This window comes from Amblyomma mixtum, chromosome 9, assembly GCF_055824585.1.
Source record: "Amblyomma mixtum isolate Tamu chromosome 9, ASM5582458v1, whole genome shotgun sequence".
NCBI classification, from domain to species: domain Eukaryota; kingdom Metazoa; phylum Arthropoda; class Arachnida; order Ixodida; family Ixodidae; genus Amblyomma; species Amblyomma mixtum.
Window position 1 is genome coordinate 9,364,183 of NC_143020.1, and position 20,128 is coordinate 9,384,310.

At 44.5% G+C, this 20,128-nt stretch overlaps 1 protein-coding gene across 1 annotated transcript in view; it reads right to left on the bottom strand.

Moving 5' to 3' along the window:
- Positions 1-13,587, bottom strand: part of LOC149328258 (uncharacterized) — a 30,297-nt gene extending 16,710 nt beyond the window's left edge. The window contains exons 1-2 of the mRNA XM_089559982.1: positions 13,387-13,587; positions 12,174-12,300 (exon numbers count right to left, since the gene is read on the bottom strand). Coding sequence (XP_089416108.1) covers positions 12,174-12,300; positions 13,387-13,580 — 321 coding nt within the window. The 5' untranslated portion in view covers positions 13,581-13,587. The remainder of the gene's footprint in view (positions 1-12,173; positions 12,301-13,386) is intronic.
- Between the last annotated feature and the right edge of the window lie 6,541 nt (positions 13,588-20,128).

The following is a 20,128-nucleotide window of genomic DNA, read 5'->3' on the forward strand; positions in this document are numbered from 1 at the left end:
ACAAACGCTTCGTAATCATTGGCAGACGCAATGGTGCCAGGTAGTAGATCCCATTGACGGATGGCGATGAGGAGAGGCGAATGAAAGAAGAGATTAGTTCTAGCAAAAATGGGTTCTACTTTCAATTGGTGATCAATGCGTGGGAATATCCGATGAGCCAGCTTGATATGGTACGAAGCAAAGGAAGAATGACTGTGATATAATTTGTAGAAAAATGACAGTATGGAAACCATTCTCCGTTTTTCGAGAAGAGGTAAATTTAGAGCTTTTTTTATTTCAGTTACACTCGCTGATCGAGAGTAGTTCTTCGATATGAACCGGGCGGCTTTATTTTGCAGGGACTCCAATTTTGTTACTAGGTATGCTTGATGAGGGTTCCAGATCAAAGAGGCGTAATCCAATTTCGAGCGAACTAATGTAGTGTATGCTAATAGCTTTGTGCCTGGATTAGCTAAACGCAGGTTACGTCTGAGGAAGCCGAGTGTTTTGGAAGCTTTGTTAATAACTGTATCGATGTGCCTGTTCCATGAGAGGTCTGCTGCTAAATGCAAACCTAAATATTTTATGATGGGTGCCGATTCTACTCGCACATTGTTCAAATTGTAACGACAAGGTTCGGCGCTAGATATTGTGGTAAATCTAACAACTTTTGTTTTTGAGGTGTTAATCTCCATTTGCCATTGTGTGCACCAGTCATTAATTTTGTTAAGGTCTGATTGTAGACGAGTAGAGTCGGAAGGATCAGTAATCTGTCTGTATATCACGCAATCATCTGCAAATAATCTGACCGTGAAATTTAGGTTATTACTTATATCATTAATATAAACTAAGAACAAGATAGGTCCGAGTACAGACCCTTGCGGTACTCCAGATTTAACGGGGGAGAGGGACGATGAATGCCCATTAACAAAGACTGTTTGATACCGACTGGCCAAAAAACTCTTTATCCAAGAAATAATTTCAGGATTTAAGTTCAGATTCTCAATTTTATTTATTAGACGTATGTGTGGGACTTTATCGAATGCTTTGGCGAAATCTACGAATACGGCGTCTATTATAGAGTGAGCATGAACAGCGTGATGAAGGTCAGTGATCAGTTCAAACAGCTGTGTTTCGCAAGATCGACCGTGTAAGAAGCCGTGCTGATTGACAAAAAAGAAGTTATGCTGTACCAGATAACACATGATGGCAGATGAGAGTATGTGCTCGAGCAACTTGCAGCTGATGTTAGTTAACGAAATGGGCCTGTAATTTGAAGGGTTAGAAGCATCGCCAGATTTAAAAACGGGAATGACACGTGCAATTTTCCAGTCCTTTGGAACACAACCTGTGTCAATGGATTGCTGAAAGATAGCAGCTAAGATGGGGCATATTGCAGGTTTTGCTATTTTGAGTAATTTAGGACACATCCCATCGAGGCCGGGTGCGGAGTTAGCGGGTAGACGGTCTATGGCAGAGGATACGCCCTCTGGCGTGACAGTTATGTCGGGCATAGTTGAATGCAGCTTTTTAAATGTCAGGTCAGAAGGTATGTTACCCCCATTTCCCCATGGATAACTACTGCTCTGTTAAACTCTCTGAAGAAAAAAGAAAACATGTATAAGAAAACTAAACACCAGCCGTTCAATCTGCGTCTTAAATTGAGATATAAAAGGTATTCCAGTGTACTAACGTCGCTTCTAAAGAAAGCTAAACGATGTTATTATCAAAACCAGTTATCCACACATACTAACAATTCTAAACGAAAATGGCAGCTGCTTGACGAATTTCTGAATATTCGTAAGTCACCTAGTGTTGTTAAATCTATTTTCCACGGTGGTGTTACTTTATCTGATCCCGAGGAAATGGCGAATACATTTAGCAATTATTTTTTCAATTCACCTAATTATCCTTTCTCTTCGTTATGCACACCTTCTCTTGAGCGCTACCCTCACTCCTTTTTTCTTACCCCCACGTGTCCAGACGAAGTTCTATCTGTAATTGCTAATTTAAAGACGACCGGCCCCGGCGTTGACAATATCCATGGAAAGCATGTGAAAAGTATCCGGTCATTGCTTGCACCTGTCCTCAGCCACATCTGCAATCTCGTTTTTAAATCTGGCAGTTATCCCAAGCAGCTGAAGATAGCTAAAATAATACCGGTCTTCAAAAAAGGCGATCCAGCTTTGCCAAATAATTATCGTCCGATTGCAATTCTTCCTTTTTTTGACAAAATTTTAGAAAAACTAATTGAAGTAAGGTTGTCTAGTTATATTGAAAAATTTAACATATTGACCGATAGTCAACACGGCTTTCGGCGCGGACTATCTACAGATACTGCAATAGCGTCTCTCATAGATTACGTTAGACTAACAATTGATAAAGGAATGTTCTCAGGAGCAGTTTACATAGATTTTAGCAAAGCATTTGATTCCATTGATCACTCCATCTTGTTTCACAAATTGGAATCTTATGGTATCACTGGACCTCCCCTAATGCTCTTGAAGAGCTTTCTCTGTGACCGAGAGCACATAGTCTCTATTAATGACCATACATCTAACATAGCTTTAATTAACAAGGGTGTTCCACAGGGCTCAATTCTTGGCCCGGTATTGTTCTTACTCTACATTAATGATTTACCATCCTGTTTAAAGAATTGCAATAGTATACTATACGCAGATGACTCTACCATGCTATCATCGCACCAGGACATTAATCAGCTGATTCTTAACCTACAGAATGATCTTAATTCTCTTGAGCGTTGGTGCCACATTAACCGCCTGTCCGTGAACGTCACTAAAACTTGTTTTCAGATTTTCCATCCCCCTCAGAAGTCATTGCCCATCACACCACTTCTATACCTCAATTCTACTGCTATTTCACCGCAAGATCGCGTTTCTTTTCTTGGTGTTATCATTGACCCTCACTTAAAATTCCATCATCATGTAGCTGAAACGTGCAAGAAAATTTCTTATGGGTTACGCGCACTAATTAAAGCCCGAAGCTATTTTCCAGTCCAAACTTTATTATCTCTTTACTACGCATTCATCCACAGCCACTTAAACTACGGTATCTCATCTTGGGGTAACGCCTATCATATTCATCTCTGGCCTTTAATAAAACTGCAAAAGCAAGCCATGCGCATCATAACCAATACCCCTCGAATGTCACCCTCCCGCATTTTGTTCATAGATTTAAACGTTCTACCTATCTCGGCCCTTTATTTTTACAACCTTGGTATCCTATTCTTTAAGATTCTTCATCATTATCTCCCGCTAAGCATATTTTCTCTCGGCACGATCATGAGCAACATCGTCACACGTTTTGCGCTGCGTAATAACTTTTTACTACCTAAGGTCAGAACTAACTACGGCAAACAATGCCTTCATTTTTCATCCGTATCATTTTGGAATTCTTTGAACATAGACGTCAAACAAACTAATACGCTTTCTTTATTCAAGGTCAAACTAAAGCTTTTCCTTCTTAATTTGTGATTTTTTTGTTATGTTATTGATTCTATGTATCGCGGCATCTGTGTTTTATTTTACATTATCGTGCATTACATTGTTTGTATTTAAATATTTCAGTAACTAATATTACATTATGTGCCCATATTTATTCTGTTTCGTCGCTAATTAATGTGTTGTGTATTTTATATTATGTTGCATATTGAAATTTATTTTCATGGGAGGTCCCGCCCGCGGTCTTGTACCATGGGACCTCTCGCTGTATACAATTGTAACATTTATTGTATTACTCAATAAACTTTCAACTTTCAACTTTCAACTTTCAAGGTAAAGGGCTCTCATCTGTGAACACTGAGCAAAAAAATTGGTTAAATTCCTCTGCTACCTCAGGGGAGGTAAGGAGCTTGCCTTCTTTAGTTATTGACACTGAGGAGTTGGAACTGTAATTTGGATTAACAACTCGCCAAAACTTTTTAGGATTGTTCTTTAACAGATGCGAAATGTCATGGTTATAAAACTTGTCTTTCGCGTCTTCAATTTAAGTTTTGCACAGTTGCGCATGTGTGCGGTATTGATTCCAATCGCGCGCAGATCCTGACACTTTATATTTCGCGAACAACCTTTTCTTTTTGTTTATGCATCTTTTGACGCTCCTTGTGAACCATGTGCTTTCTGTAGATGTGGTGATGGTGACTTTGGGCACGTACTTGTCTTTTAACAAAGTTAGTTTATCGCGAATAAGAGACCAGTTTTCATTGGCATCCCGCGAACTGAAAGAATGAAAAACATCGGCAGAAAATGATGATAGTTCATTGAGCAGCATATCAACATTTGCCCTGGCATAGTCAAATATAACTTTCTTTGCCTTTTCTGGTTTATTCCTGGCTACTGTGAAATCGCACTGCAAAATACTGTGGTCACTGACACCATCGAGCACGCTTACAGTTGTCTTGTCGGGTTCCGTTGTCAGAACAAGATCTAAAAGCGAATCACCACGCGTAGGTATGGAAACTAGTTGATGTAGATCAAAAAGTGAGAGCACATCCAGAAAATTCTGGCATTCACGCTTTCTTATGCCGTGAAACATGCCATATGTCCTTGGATTACTGAGGAAATACTCACAGTATTGAAAAAAAAGGATTCCTACTGCAATAAGCTCAAAAACAACAGAACAAATGCTACTTGAAACAGTTTAAGTATTACAGAAACAAATCCGTGGCGCTGATGAGAAAATCAAAGAAACTGTATTATACTAATTTGGTTAATCGTCAAGGAAATGACACTAAGCAAGTATGGAAGATTGTAGGAGAAGTTACGGGAACAGTTAAACGAAAACAGATCGTTCCTGACAACTTGTCAATAGAGACTGCAGACCAGTTTAATCAGTTCTTCACAACCTACGGTCAGAACAGTGCGCAACCTACTTCCTTAGCTTCACTGACATCCGGCATACCTCGATGTATTAATAATGAATTCAGTTTCTCGAACATTACTAGCGATGAAGTTGCAAGTGTTGTGGCGAGCATGCCCACGAATAAAGCGGCCGGGCCAGACGGCATAATGGCTAAGGTAATCTAGGACAACAATGATTTGTTTTGTATTCCTTTGTGCAGAATATTCAATCACGCGATACACTCTAGCTTATACCCCGATACTTTAAAAGTTGCAAAAGTTGTTCCGATATTTAAAACTGGTGACCCTAACAACCCGTCTAGTTACACGCCAATATCTGTACTGAGTGTCGTTAATACCATTTTTGAAAAATTAATTGCTTTCCAACTGAAAACCTTTCTTGATGCTAATCATGTTATTTGTCCTCAGCAACACGGATTTGTTTCTAGCAGGTCCACGTCCACGGCTGTAGTTACTCTATCACAGCTTATCCTATCTGCTCTTCATAACCATAATGTTGCTGTAAGCGTATTTATAGACACCAAAAAAGCTTTCGACACAGTCTCACACTCCATTCTTTTAATGAAACTGGAAGCATATGGTGTGCGTAGCGGGGCACTTGAATTCTTTAAAAGTTATCTTTCTTCACGACAGCAGCAAGTTGTCCTCAAACAGTTCAAGTCTGCATACCTAACTGTTACGTGTGGTGTACCCCAGGGGTCAGTTTTGGGACCGCTTTTATTTTCACTCTTTATTAATGACCTCCCCAATGCCATAAAGTGTTCTCAAATTTTGATGTATGCGGATGACACTGCTCTTATCTTTACTGGCAACTCACTTCAGTCAATAGAAAATCCTATTAACAATGAACTCCAACGTATCTCGACCTGGTTTCGTAATAATCATCTAACTTTAAACACTGAAAAAACTAAATATGTTAATTTTCGTTCAAAACAAAAGTGTATTGAATCAAGTGATTTTTCTATATGTGTTGACAACAATGTTATTGATAGTGTGTCTTCTTTTAAATATTTAGGGGTCATGTTTGACTGCCACTTGTCTTGGAAGGAACAGGTGCACAGTGTGTGTAAAACGGTTGCGTACGGTTGTTTTACCTTGGCTAAGGCACGGCGGCACTTTCCACCTGCTATTCTTAGATCACTGTATTTTTCATTATGTCACAGTCATCTCAGTTATTGCAGTGAATCATGGGGAATCACCTACAAAACGTATTTATCACCATTGCTAAGACTACAAAAACGTGCCTTGAAAACCATGGGATTACCTTCTTCGAATAGTTCTAACAATAACATTTTTAACGCAATGCAAATCATGTCATTCACAACCTTACCCGATTACAAAATAGCTCTTATGGTTAATAATATTATAAATAACACTACCCCTTACCTCTTGGCGCATTCAGTATTCCCGTCCGCAACACTAGACAAGCCAGCAATGGCAATTTTAACCTTCCTATTTCGCATAATGCGTGCGGAGAAAGACGAATAGAATTTACAGGAGCGAAAATTTGGAACTCGTTGCCATTTGAAATAAAGCAAGCTAGGAATTTCAAACTGACATGCAAGAAACATTTTTTGGGAATGGAAGCAAGGCTACAAAGTTAGTTTTTCTTCAATGTGTTTGTGATTGCTGTCCTATATGTTATTTTGTATTGGACCGCTTACTACCCTATTGAAAAATCCGGTATCGCGGCAAACCGGATTTTACCGGAACATATCGGTTTCATACCGGTCCGGTATCACTCTCATACCGGCGAGACCCGTCCGGTTTGATGGCTATACCGGTTCATACCGGTCCGGTATCGATCCCAAACCGGACAGACCGCTCCGGTACGGAGCTCATACCGGACAGTCCATTCCCGGTTCGAAGCTCAAACCGGACAGACCAGTCCGGTACGGAGCTCAAACCGTACATACCAGCCTGTATTCAGAGCAATATGTGCCGCGGTTTTGGTGCTTGGTCTGCAGATTGACTGTTGTACGCCAGCAGATATTTTTTAGGGGAAAGGGGGGGGGGGGCAGCGCGCGCATAAGTGAGATAATCAACACATACACGGTTTTGTTGAAAGGGCTAGGAAAAGAAAAGGGCTAAGCGTGAGCTTCGCAGTGGCAAAACATGCAGTTTGTGCATGATTTGGTGATTTGAGGGCAACCGCCATATTGGATTCCCGTGCAGCACCCTGACAAAGTCAGGGCGGCTGTGTGCGGGCACATGGCTAGTATATATCCGCCAGCAGCCTTCGTAAGTCCTGCGCAGATTACTCTGGATTTCACAGTGCAGAACTTCACGACTGGCTGATAAACATGGCGAGCCTCCGGTGACTGCGCCAGAGGCTCCAAAAGGTTTGTTACTGTCGCGTTCATTGCAGCAGCTTTTTTAATGTTCGCTAGCGGCAGTCTGTAGCGACGCATCGATGAAGAAAGAAAATTCTTGGTTTTCGTGCAGGAATTCTTTGCACTTCTTCTTCGTCAAGTGATTGCCCATTGATAACGCAACTTGTCCAAGTGCCATCCCGAGCGGCCGCACCCTTCACTTTATCAGGAAGGCATGCTAATCACAAATCGCCCAGAACATTTCTATCGACGAACAAGAAAAGGTTAATTCAACGGAGCCGGCAGCTTGCGGTGTTCCCTTAGGGCGACGCTTCGTGCTAGCTAGAAGATACAGCGCTCGAGAGAACAAAATAAAAACAAAAACCACCTGTAGAAACCTTACACGAGTAACACGTATTTACGCAAATTTTTTAAAGCTTTTTACTTTTCTCTCATCACCGCCTTCTCTGCTTTTCCTGGGTCCGTCACAACAAAAAAAAAAACCTGCGCATTCCTGGTTTTTCTATCGGGCTTTGTTCCTTCCCCTTCGGCTCCTCTGTGTCTGTCAACCCACGACCGAACATTTTAAGCCGCCCTCCCGACCACGCTCCCCGCGACTTCCATGAAGTGGCGAGGAGGTTCCGATTCTGTTTGTTCACTGTCCCCGGCCGCTTCGCGGTGACTTTTTGCAAAAGTGCCCCCCCCCCCCCCCCCCCGCCTTTCCTGCGTTTGTTTGGAACAGGTTTTTACTTCTCTCCTGCGGCTGGGTTGAGTGTCAAGCGATGAAGGTAGCTGGGAAAACACGCTGGCACTCGCTCGTTGGCGTTGAATTTGTGTTATACAATTTTTTGCGCCTCTCTTCGTGTTGCCTTGATCAATCCATGATCAAAGATGACATCGCCTTTCATGCGTACGTCCAGTGCAAATATGGTGGAACCCTATCATCCTTGTCTCAGTGATGAATGACTTCGCTCCGAAAGACGTGAGTGGTGAATATTTGACCGGTGGAGGCCGGTGGTGAACATTTGACCGGTGGAAGGCGGATTTTATGACGGCGACGTCGTGCTGCTAGGACGTAAGTACGCATTTTAAATCACTCTGTTCTTTAAGTACTGCCTCCGTCTCGGTTATATACTCGGCGTCAACAGAAACGTTCTAACTGTTCAGTGTCTTTTTAACTAAAACTTTATAGACTGCACAGCGTAGAGGGACGAAATAGCGCAAAATTTTCTTTCAGTTACATACCGAAATTGATTGTCCTTCATGATAGCACGACTAAAATTAGTTTTATAGTTTGTATTATTTCTTTACAGAGGCACATGGTGTATACGTGCGAGAGCAATCATTGATAAGCGTCCTGAGGGGGAGCGGCTCAAGACCTTGAACAAACATCACGCATCGCATCGATGCTACGGTATGTGCCGTAAATAATGGAGGATGACCACGCAAGCATCGCAATCGTCTGAGCAACCTGTTTACACACCAACAATGTTACGACGCAGATTTTCAATACATTATTGATTCAAATATGGAAGGCGGCAGGTGCATTCACGATACTGAGCATTGCCAATGCTCAGGGCCTGGCGTCTTGAGACGCCTGGCTTGTCTGTGGCTTGTCTGGGCCCACGGGGGCCCGCAATTCAGAGCCCCGTTTGTGCTACTGGGGTATGCATTTGTTATTGCATACAGGTCCACCTCGGGAATGGAATTTTTATTCCTTCGGCAACGTGCGCAGCAGTTATGGTGGCACCCAAAGATTCGCGTTTCTGTAAAGACGCAGCCTTTGGACGACTCCACAACTCCTGGAAAGGGGCGTTACAGGGCAAGCTTGCCATTGGAACCTGAAGTCAGAAGCCTCCACAGTGGGCAGAAAGTCAATGACCCCTGAAAAGCTACAAGCCATTGGCCGTAAGTTGCATGTCACAGTGCTCAATGCATTATGTTGTGTGTCAGTGCGCAATTAATGATAAGCTGGGGGCATTATGTACTACCAATCATATTTTCTTTTCTGCAGGTGCTTTTGACTACTTCATTGGCCAGCACCCTGTAGAGACCCCAGCGCCGGTAGATCGTCGCAAAGGGTTAAATTATTACCTTAGTGAGCTGGTTCAAGACATGCGGAAAAAATAAACATCTTTTGGAGTTTTTGATGCATTATAATACTCACCAAGCTACCAATACTTTGGTAAAAGGTGGGAGCAAATAACACAACGGCACATCGACTGCAATGCGAGTTGCTGATAATCGCAGATTACCAGTTTCTGAGGCTCTGTATATTTCAGCATTTGGCATGTACACTTATGGCCCCAGTTTTTGGGCAGATTTAGTCCAAGTGGGATATATTTGAAGCATTTTATTCTGCCTTTGTCCTGTGATACAGGGCCCTCCTGTGTAATACGGGCCTAGCCTGTTTAATACAGGACCGTCCTGTATTCCGGTATGAATTTGAAACCGGAACCGCATACCGGGTTATTGTACAGGATTTGCGATACCGGAGTATCCTGGACAAAACAGGAGAGTCCTGTATTATACAGGACTTTCCTGTTTTATACAGGATATTCCAGTAATCCGGTATCGCAAATCCTGTACAATAACCCGGTATGCGGTTCCGGTTTAAAATTCATACCGGATTTTTCAGTAGGGTAGCCTCATTGGCTATCGGTCCAAATATCTGTGTATACATTTGGTTTGTGTTACTCAATAAAGACTTCTTGATTCTTCTGATTCATTCTGTTGAAGGTCCTAGATAATGGTTTGAAGTTCGGACCCTTAGTTAAGTGGGAAGGAAATGTCATCAGCAACTCAGAGATTTCTAAGGTATTATCCGTTAACTTCCATGCCCAACTATTCCTCTGCCAATTCTCTGAACAGCTCCTGTAAACAGCCGGTGAATTGTAGTAGAGAGGTCGCGTATCCCGGCATAACAGCCTTCCTGATTGGTATTTTATCACTTTTCCTGTCAATCACTATAAACCTTTTACAGACACTTTAGATATTTTCTAGTACTATGACTGATGGCTGTTCTCTGTGGTACTACTGAGATTTCGGCTGAGTCAAATGCTTCATCGGGCCCAATAGTAAAAAAGGATCTGCACATTGAGCTGCTGGTTTCGTATCTGTGATGACCGTCAATTCAAAATAGAACCACCCATAAAAATTTTGCATACAACCATGAAACAAAAGAATTGGTTAAACTAGCCAAAATATTGGCTAGTTTAACTAGCCAAAAGATTGGCTAGTTTAGCCAAAAAGTTGGTGGCTATACTGCAGGTGAGCTGTATTTGAATTTTTCCACACCAGCAAATTGGTTCGAAATATGAAGAGTCAAAATTACAGGTTTGAAAGCTCATCGGATTGGCCTTACCGCAGTGCATATTTATAAAAAAGCGTTTCTCGTATTTGTTATGCATCAAATAAACGCGCAGTTGTTGTATTTGACAATCAACAAGCTAATTGTATTTAAGCACAACAATATCACGCTCAAAGACGTCCCTGTCAACCCCGATGTTGATGGCCATCAATTTCGCAACATAACCTTGACCTATAAAACAAAAATGAATAGTTTATCAGTGAAATTTAGTTAATCATTATTTTAATTATTGGTCGATTTGTGTACATAATGTGCTCATCGGTATAGATCATCATCATCATCATCAGCCTGACTGCGCCCACTGCAGGGCAAAGGACTCTCCCATGTCTCTCCAATTAACCCTGTCCTTTGCCAGTTGCGGCCACCGTATCCCCGCAAACTTCTTTATCTCATCCACCCACCTAACTTTCTGCTATGTTTTTATTTTCTTGAAATCCACTCCGCTACCCTTAAGGACCACCGGTTATATTGCCTTCGCATTGCATACCCTGCAGAAGCCCATTTCTTCCTCTTGATTTAGACTAGGATGTCATCAACCCGCGTTTGTTCCCTCACCCGCTCCACGCACTTCCGATCTCTCAACGTCACACCTATCATTTTAATAACCATAGCTCGCTGCGTTGTCCTTAACTTAAGCTGAACCCTCTTTGTTAACCTCCATGTTTGTGCCCCATAGGGGAGTACCGGTAAGATACAGCTGTTGTATACTTTTCTCTTGAGTGTTATTGGTGAACTGCCATTCATGATCTGAGAGAACCTGCCATATGCGGTCCACCCTATTGTTATTGTTGTAGTTATTTCCGTCTCATGGTCCGGATCAGCGGCCACCGCCTGCCACCCTTAGCAGACGTATTTTCTTACTACTTCTAGCACCTCCCTACCAATTGCGAACTGCTGTTTCCTTCCTGGACTGTTGAACAATACTTTGGTTTTATGCATGTTCATTTTTAAACCCATCATTCTGCTCTGCCTGACTACCTCCTGGATCACGCTTTGCAGTTCATGTCCTTCAGCAACCTTTATACACAATTGTTCCCTTTTCAGGCCCCGGAATACCTGTAAATAGGTGGTGAATAGTATTGGCGAGATTGTGTCTCCCTACCTGAGACCTTTCCTTATTAGGATTGTATTGCTGACTCTCGCTATACAATCCAGCTCAATAGACCGCACTGACGTTTCTCACACGCACAACGTGGGCGGGTCCGCGAGCGCGCGTGTATAAGGGACAGTGTGTGCGTTCGTATCAGTTTGAGTGCGTGTGCGGGTGCGTGTGAGCGAGTGAGAGAATGAGTGCGTGTGTGAGTGGGTCAGTGAGAGAGTGATTGTGAGCGCGTGTGCTTATTTTCGAAATAAAAATCTCTAAAGGTATGAAAAGCCACCCTGTATATTGACAAACACTGTACCATGCGGCAGGCTTGCTGACGTTCCTGGCCATTCTCGCTACACGGCGCTCAATCGAACGCTCACAAACCGCTGTGCTGAGGCAGAAGCGCGACAGTGACATGTGGCCCCGCACGACACTCGCACTATCCAGTGTAAAAAGTGGCTCTGTGAGAATCTTCATATTCCCGCCTGCGTGGGGGCGCTGCCTGCAAAGTTTTCGGACGTTAAGCAAGGCGGCGTCTGGCTCGCCTGTTTCTTGGTCTCCTTCTTCTTGGCGCCGGGAGCCTTACTGCGTCGGCGGAGCGGGACCTCGGCGCTGCTCTTCCTCGGTTTGCGCTGCTGCTTCGCCTCCTTCGGCTTCTTCGGGTGCTCCGCCCTGCGTGTCGCAGCGCAAGGTCTTCGTGGTCGGTTGCGAAATCTGAGTCTTCATTCGAGAAAAAGCCTTGCACCGCTAATACCCCGTAAACAATCTCGACAAAAATACCGTCCTTTAAGCCAGCCGTTAGTCCCTAAGTCTGCACACGGCGCGCCTCTTGCCCCAAGTACCTGAGTGCCGTGCGCAAACCCAACGAACTAACTTCCGAGAGGAGACGAATGGGGGACGTTCCGCAGCACAGCAGCGCACGAAACATACCCAACAATTCTGTACAAAAGCATTTTTCAGCGGGAAACAGTTTATGAACGAAAGGTTTTGTATATGATGTAAGATTTCACTATAGCAAGCAATATATCCGCAGATCACCCGACGGCAGTCTTGTACTTTCTTTTCTATTTACATTTTCCCTCTCCCCATTGGTTTCCTATGGCAGTCTAAACTGTTCGATGCGATCCATGGAAACACTTTAAAAGAAAGATTTTGCTACATATCAGAAGAATAGACCTTTACCTTTAATATTTCGATAACAGTATCTTACAATTTTTCAATTCTCAAATTCTTTGAACCGACAATGTTGGACATGATCATGCGAAAGTATTAGATCATACCCCAATAGGACTGTTTTTTTTTTCGAAGCGAAGGATGCCATCAAAGGCTGGTGAGTGCACTGCTGCTGTCTGTGCAGAAACGGATAGACTCTTCTGGCGCGAAAAGAAAGGCTTAGTGGTATCAGAGCGATGTGCAGCTGAAATCGCACAACACTTGTACGAAGCGCTTCAAAATGTGTTCAGCATGTGTTCTAAGAGTCGGAGTTAAGCAATTATATGTAATTTCTTGTCGTTGCTCCGAAACAGTCTTGGAGTCACCGTATAGTTAGCTTGTAAAGACATCTGGTGGCCGCGAAATTTGTGTTTCACCTATTCTACCTTATAAAAACCCTGTTTTCAGTGAAGCTCAGATGACGGCATTTCGCCTGCATTAAGCGTGGCTAATATCTTAGCAGTCGGACACTCTAAGCAAGAGGCCTTCGAGGCGAGACCGATGCCTGCTTTTGCGAGCAGGCAGCGAGTGCTTCCGACGACTGACCTGTGCTCGTCTCCGGCCTGCCTGGGGCTGGACGGGAGCGTGAACAGGGGCGCAGGGAGGGGTGCGACCGGAGGCCTCGGGGCAGCGTCCCCGGGCCTCTTCTTGGGCGATGCGCTGCTTCGGCGAATCACGAACCGCGGTGCTCTGCGGACCTCGCTTTCTTCCTTGGCAGGACCCCCGGCCTCCCAGTACATGGCCTCCTTCTTCTTCTTCCTCTTCTTCTTCTACTGCCCTGTGGGTCCTTCGTCACCCGGAACTTGCAGACCACTAAAAAAAAAAAACAAAAAAAAACTGGCGGTGACACTTAGTGGCAGTACCCACAGATGCCTCATCGGCACGCCTGTAGATTTCTGCTAATCGTATTAAATAATGCAGTGGTTCTCCATGGCCATCTTAAATACTCGGTGCTAGCACAGGACGAACATTAAAAGATTTTGCGGTATGCCGTAAGACTGGATTGAATATGCTCATAACAATGACTAATAATATTCCACAGTTGCCTAACAATTACCGTTAAAAACGCAGCTCATTACTGTTAAAAACGCAGCTCATCGTGTCCCACCTTAAGGGTGTGACTTGATAGCGTAATGGGTTAACACATTCTGTTCGCCCTGCCGCGGTGGCTCAGTGGTTACGGCGCTCGGCTGCTGACCCGAAAGACGCGGGTTCGATCCCGGCCGCGGCGGCCGAATTTCAATGGAGGCGAAATTCTAGAGGCCCGTGTGCTGTGCGATGTCAGTGCACATTGAAGAACCCCAGGTGGTCGAAATTTCCGAAGCCCTCCACTACGACGTCTCTCATAGCCTTGAGTTGCTTTGGGACGTTAAACTCCAATAAACCAAACCAAAAATTCTCTTCACTGAAAGATCCTTAGGAGTCCTCACACCCCTCCTGGTGCAGTGGCTCCGCGGTTGAGCGATGCGCCACTGCCCTGCGATGGAAGATGCCCCCAACGGCGGGCCTTGTGCGAGCCAGGTTGCTCTTCCCGAATGACCAATCGTTAATTTATCTACCACCTGCCACGGTGGACAGTTTCTCACCATCCGGTGGGCAGGTTGTGATGACTCCTCAAGGTCACGTGACCTAGGTGGCCCGCCTGCCTCCTAGGTTCCTCTCTGGGCGCCACTTGCCAGAGCCATGCTCGCGATTTTTCACCCACAGTGCCGATGGCGACAATGCCGATTGCGGATTATCCGGACAACGGGGCCTTTAACGTTATCGCGTTAAAACAGAGCCTCACAGTGTGCCAGGGAAGTGGACGCACTATCGGGGACAGAAGCATCCTGGACGTACGAAAAGTGAGGCACATGGGTCTCTTGTCTGGCACGGATCACTTCACCTCACTGTTCCTTTTTACAGCATGTGAGCCTGAATTTCGCATCGCCAAGTCTGGCCTGGAGCCATTTGCTAATAACAGAGGTATCAGACTCACCTTCGGTCGAGTTTTCCTCTGCCACTCTACGTTAGTGTGGAGTAGCACACTAGACACTGCAAATCTAGCTTTCTTGGACGTCACTTTTAATCGTGAGGCCACTGTGCTATAATGTAAGATGCTGTTCTGAATATTTTTATGGGAATGGTGTCATCTTGCGATGCGTGGAAAAATTTCGCTTTTAAAGTTTTCCTTGCTCACACACCGAGTTCCTAACCCTGCTAAGAAGGCCAATGAGATGAATTTTTAAGAGTAATTGTTAGGCGGCTGTGGAATATTGTGAGTCATACGCTATGAACATCTTCAGTAGAATTGTCAATCTTCCAACGCGCCGCCGCAAGATCTTTTAACGTTTGTCCTGAGCTCGCACCGAGTAGTTTCGAACGTCACAGAGAATCACTGGGGTGCATTTTTTGACAATGAACAGCAGAAATCTACGGTCGTACCGAGAAGCGCTCTTTGGGTACTGCTACGAATCTCAGTACTCTTCTTTTTTTAAAGCGATTTTTGTTCCCTGAGGGCATTAAATGGTATGTAATGGTGTAATGACGCTCAAAGTTGCCATGGTGACATCACAGCGCAAAAAGACGAGGAACCAGAGTAAGAAAGACACAGGACAGCCGCTGACTGGCAACTAACGGCTTTATTTGCTAAAACCTTCTTATATGAATGAAACAGGCAGAAAGATACACCACAAAACACACAAAAGCCAAAACTAAAAACTAAAAATACCCTTGAAAATGCGCATGACAGTCAAGCGTTATCAAGAAAATCCATCTCCTAATGAATTAAGGAAACTGATGGTTTGCTGATGCAATTTCGCTTGTAATTTCGTTTGTTGTCGCCGCCGCCGAATCCGTCAGTTCCTTGGGGGCGCGAGCCAACCCAATAGACACTTTCTTCTGAAAGTTTGAAAGTTCTTTTCGCTGCCTTCCTCACAGCCGAGCTCCCGTCTCCACCACGTGACATTGTATTGACGTTACAGCACTCGTGCGTAATGAAACAAAGCAGTGCACTTTTTCTTTTTCATCTCTCCGCATCCTAGACAATGTTTGACCAGATATGATAGGGTGTCCCGATTTTTTAACTTATCCCTATGCTCTTGTAGGCGCTTATTTGTGTGGTTTTGGTTTTTGTGTGTTTTGTGGTGTATCTTTCTGCCTGTTTCCTTCATATAAGAAGGTTTGAGCAAATGAAGCCTTTAGTTGCGAGTCAGCGTCTGTCCTGTGTCTTTCTTACTCTGGTTCCTCGTTTTTTTGCGCTGTGTTGTCACCATGAATCTTTACCAACTAGCCCAGTTGAACGTCTTGCTTAATCAAAGTTGCCGTCACTTGGCATTGCCGTTTGAGTTTCGATGCGTGAGGCTACCAGACTTTCTTGAATAATCGCAGCCACACGCGACTGCTTCCACATTGTTGTAGTTGCTTTTGCGCCTCATCTCGATGGTTTGTTGCACGCTTTAAATTCAGCGCTGCCGAGAGCGCTCAACGACCGCCGAGCACGTTTGTTGTCGCCGCCGCCGAATCCGTCAGTTCCTTGGGGGAGCGAGCCAACCCTATAGACACTTCCTTTTGAAAGTTTGAAAGTTCTTTTCGCTGCCTTCCTCACAGCCCAGCACCCGTCTCCACCACGTGACATTGTATTGACGTTATGGTCCAATCTTACAATCTGCGAAAAAAAAATTCATAAGGAATTTTTCATTAAAAAAATCAGCTTGTCACAGTTTCTTGGTAAGCTCTGTCCATCTTCTTCCCCCCTCCCCCCAGCCGCACATTAACGAGGTCTCCATAAAACACTAAGTGTGGCAAGTTGATGCATCTTCCACAATTCAAGCGCAACAGAGAAAGCCCACGGAAAGCAGAACGACGGGACATGCGCTACTTGCAACAAAAGGTGTTGCAAGTAGCGCATGTCCCGTCGTTCTCCTTTCTGTGTGCTGTCTGTTGCTCTTGAATTGTGGAAGGTAAAGAAGTCTCCTTCTACTTCTGAAAACATTTTCCCTGATAGTAAATTCATGCTCACGCTATGCAAACAAAAAAAGAGGTTCATGAGAGATCCATCTAGCCTGTATATGACAGGTCATGCTCTGACAGAAAATGGCAGGTCACAGACAGAGTAAACTTGTACGCTATCAGAGACCCGAAAATAGAGATGCCAAGGATAAGGACAAATTATGGTCGTCAAGCACTGTCTTTTCAAGTTATCAGAATTCTCAGTAGAAGAGATATAAATATTAATTACAATAAACCCTTCTCCACTTTCAAAAATGAATGTAAGGGAGCTCTTCTCTGTAGCGATGTCACCTATACCAATCGCTAAAATTTCTCATGCAAGCATGTTGTAGTCCACTTTTTTTTCACAAATACTGATTCTGTGTTCGCGTCTCTGTACTCTTGTTTGTGCTTAAATGTCCATAATGCCTTGTTTTTCAGTAGGATAGAATAAGCCTTAAGTAGAACTTTGTTATTTGATGTAGTGCTTCATTTAGGTCTTGGTCTTTGTTTCTTATTTATATACTCATCGTACGTTTATGATGCAAGTTTTTGTCAAGCGCTGCTTTCTTTTTTTGCTGAGTGTGTATGTATTTGCCTCTGTATGTATTTTCTTCTGCATGTATTTTCCTCTGTATGTATTTTCCTCTGTATAACGCTTACTTTTGTGCCTACTTTTCTTTGATTTTGTTTTTTTTCTTTATCAAAGATACTATTTCGTACCGGCCCGCTGGACTTTTGTAGTTTGTATGTTTGTTTGTCATGTAGTAGGGGGATGAGGCCGTGTCAGGCAACATTGTGCCTTTAGCCTCAGCCCCTTCTTAGGCAAACGTCTAAGCAACAAATACAAAGAAAGAAAGAAAGAAAGAAAGAAAGAGAGAAAGAAGGAAGGAAGGAAAGAAAGAAAGAAAGAAAGAAAGAAAGAAAGAAAGAAAGAAAGAAAGAAAGAAAGAAAGAAAGAAAGAAAGAAAGAAAGAAAGAAAGAAAGAAAGAAAGAAAGAAAGAAAGAAAGAGCACGTTTTGAATGCTCTAGCAAGCAGTTGACCACGTTAACGACTACTTGATTATGTTTAAGCCACTGCAAACACTCTGTTGGCCATTGCAAACACCTTCTTTTATTCACTCTTAACTTGTGCTGAACCACTGCCACCCTCGTCTTGCTCATACCGCATCATCTTTCAACTTTTCTTGCTTTTATTCGCAACAGTGGCGTGTTTTAAGACACTCCTGAAGACACAGCAAGGAATTGCCCATTTTGTCTAGTCCAAGTTTGGCGTAAGGTCGATGCGACGGGGCGACGCGTGGAGGTTTTATAGGCCTGCGCAGCAATGCTCTCCCCCAACCACAGAGCGTACCACGACATACTCGTTCGCCACCCAAGCCTCTCACTCGCCGTCACCACCGCGAAGACCACCAGGAAGAGAGAGCCGCCCACGCAGCACGCAGAGACATCGCGGAAATCACGTTTCTTGCGTACATTGTTACCTCGTGTGGTGAGAAAATACGCGCCACCCTCGTCTACGTCCACCACCAAATTCGACTCGCCCAGACGCACTAGTCTGATAACGAGGCCCAGCATTAGTCGCCTTGAGCTTGGGGCTGTCCGTCTAGCACCTCTCCCGCCTGATGCCTCACATTCGCAACAGTTGTCCTGTTATGCATGTGACGTAGCCACTAACAAGACCACACAACACCTTTTTGGGAGTGTGTCGGACTACAGCGATTCCGCGCCTAGCATATTAGCCCGTATATCCGCTGCCTACATGATTGTATCATACCCCGAGATCTGCCGAGAACAATGCGGGCAGCGAGGTCTCTTGTCCCCTGTACTTTCGCGGGTGATTGCACTAGCAGCCGTCCCTCATATATGGGTGACTAGTGCCGCAAAAACGATAACAGTAACGTAGTTTTCCGGTAGGTTCCGGTCACACTAGGCCGATATGCGACGCCGATCGACGGTCGCTCGGCTGGCCGGTATGCAGATGCCGTATATCTCATGCACCGGTATGCAACGCTGGAACCGACAACGACGCTAGTATGACAAAGGACCTCGTATCATAGTAGTGTAAAGGGTGAGCTTCGGTGAACTTTTGCCAGATTCTTAAATTTCGGTGGACGGCAGACCGCCGGCCCCTTGCCCCTTTGGTGAAGAGGCCTAGCGAGTTCGCAGGATTCGTGTGTACGATTTCGGCGATTGAAGAGAGCGAATTCACAGCTCTTAGCGCATGCAAACAGCCGCCGAGTGTAGTTTTGGCTATTGTGACTTCAAAGCAACGACTGCCTACGTCGCAGGACGCCCGTACAGTAAGGGAGAAGTGCCGATGTGACGCGGTTTGCACAGCATGTACGTTGAAGGTTGGCAGCCGGCAGCAGTCGTCGGCGTCGACCATGAACCAAAAATGTGGCTGTTTTCATTAATGCAAAGGGTGTCGAGATGTATTGTCAGGTAAAGGGATTTAAAATCAAGCATTGGTGACATTAGAGGAAGCAGATACAAATATAAGCAAGAAGCTCCGTACGTACGTGAAACATTTCCCAAGCAGGCGATAACAGCGTCGGCTCTTATTGCAGTTTTATCGTAGCGTGTCAACGAGTGAAAGTGCATTTTCTAAGCAAGAGTAGATGATATTTAACATATGGAGAGCCCACCTTGTGTCATGCCGAGCAAACGATCAGTACTGTTTATACACAGCTATGTAAACAACCCCAGCGCGGGGCTGCAGTAATTGTAATCGTCGGATTCCTGGCCGACTTAGCGCACGCAGAGTAAATGCTAAATGATGCACTATTATCTTGAAGCACTCATTTAGGTGGTGGCGACTGTTCGTCGGTGCGGGCAGTGAAACTTTCGAGTGGTGTTAACTTCTGCTGCCTTGTTGGTTCTGCAAACGGGTTCTACTAGCCGAAAGAAATGTATGTTCGACTTAAACACACGCACACACACGCAGCGGGGAGGCATTTGGCACTTTTCTCTATTCCTTTCGTGCCGGAAGCTTACTCTAGTGCCACCTTGTGATAATGTGGGGTTAATTATCGAGCCGACGAATAGCGGGCAAGAACAGCCAGCGACAAACCGCCACGCTATTCACGGCGCACATCGGCGAAGGCATGCATGGCACGTGCCGTTTTTCACATACGGGAGCACTTCACTGTTTCCAAGTGTAAATCATAAAGCAGAGGTGTACCGATTTTTGTTTGCCCAATAATTAGAAAAAGTGCGCCTCGAGCAAGTCCGCTTTCCCAAGGATCACTAAGCTCGCGTATTAAGCTGAAGGCTTCCGAAAAGGAAACACGGTAAATGCATTTTATTTCGCTAAGC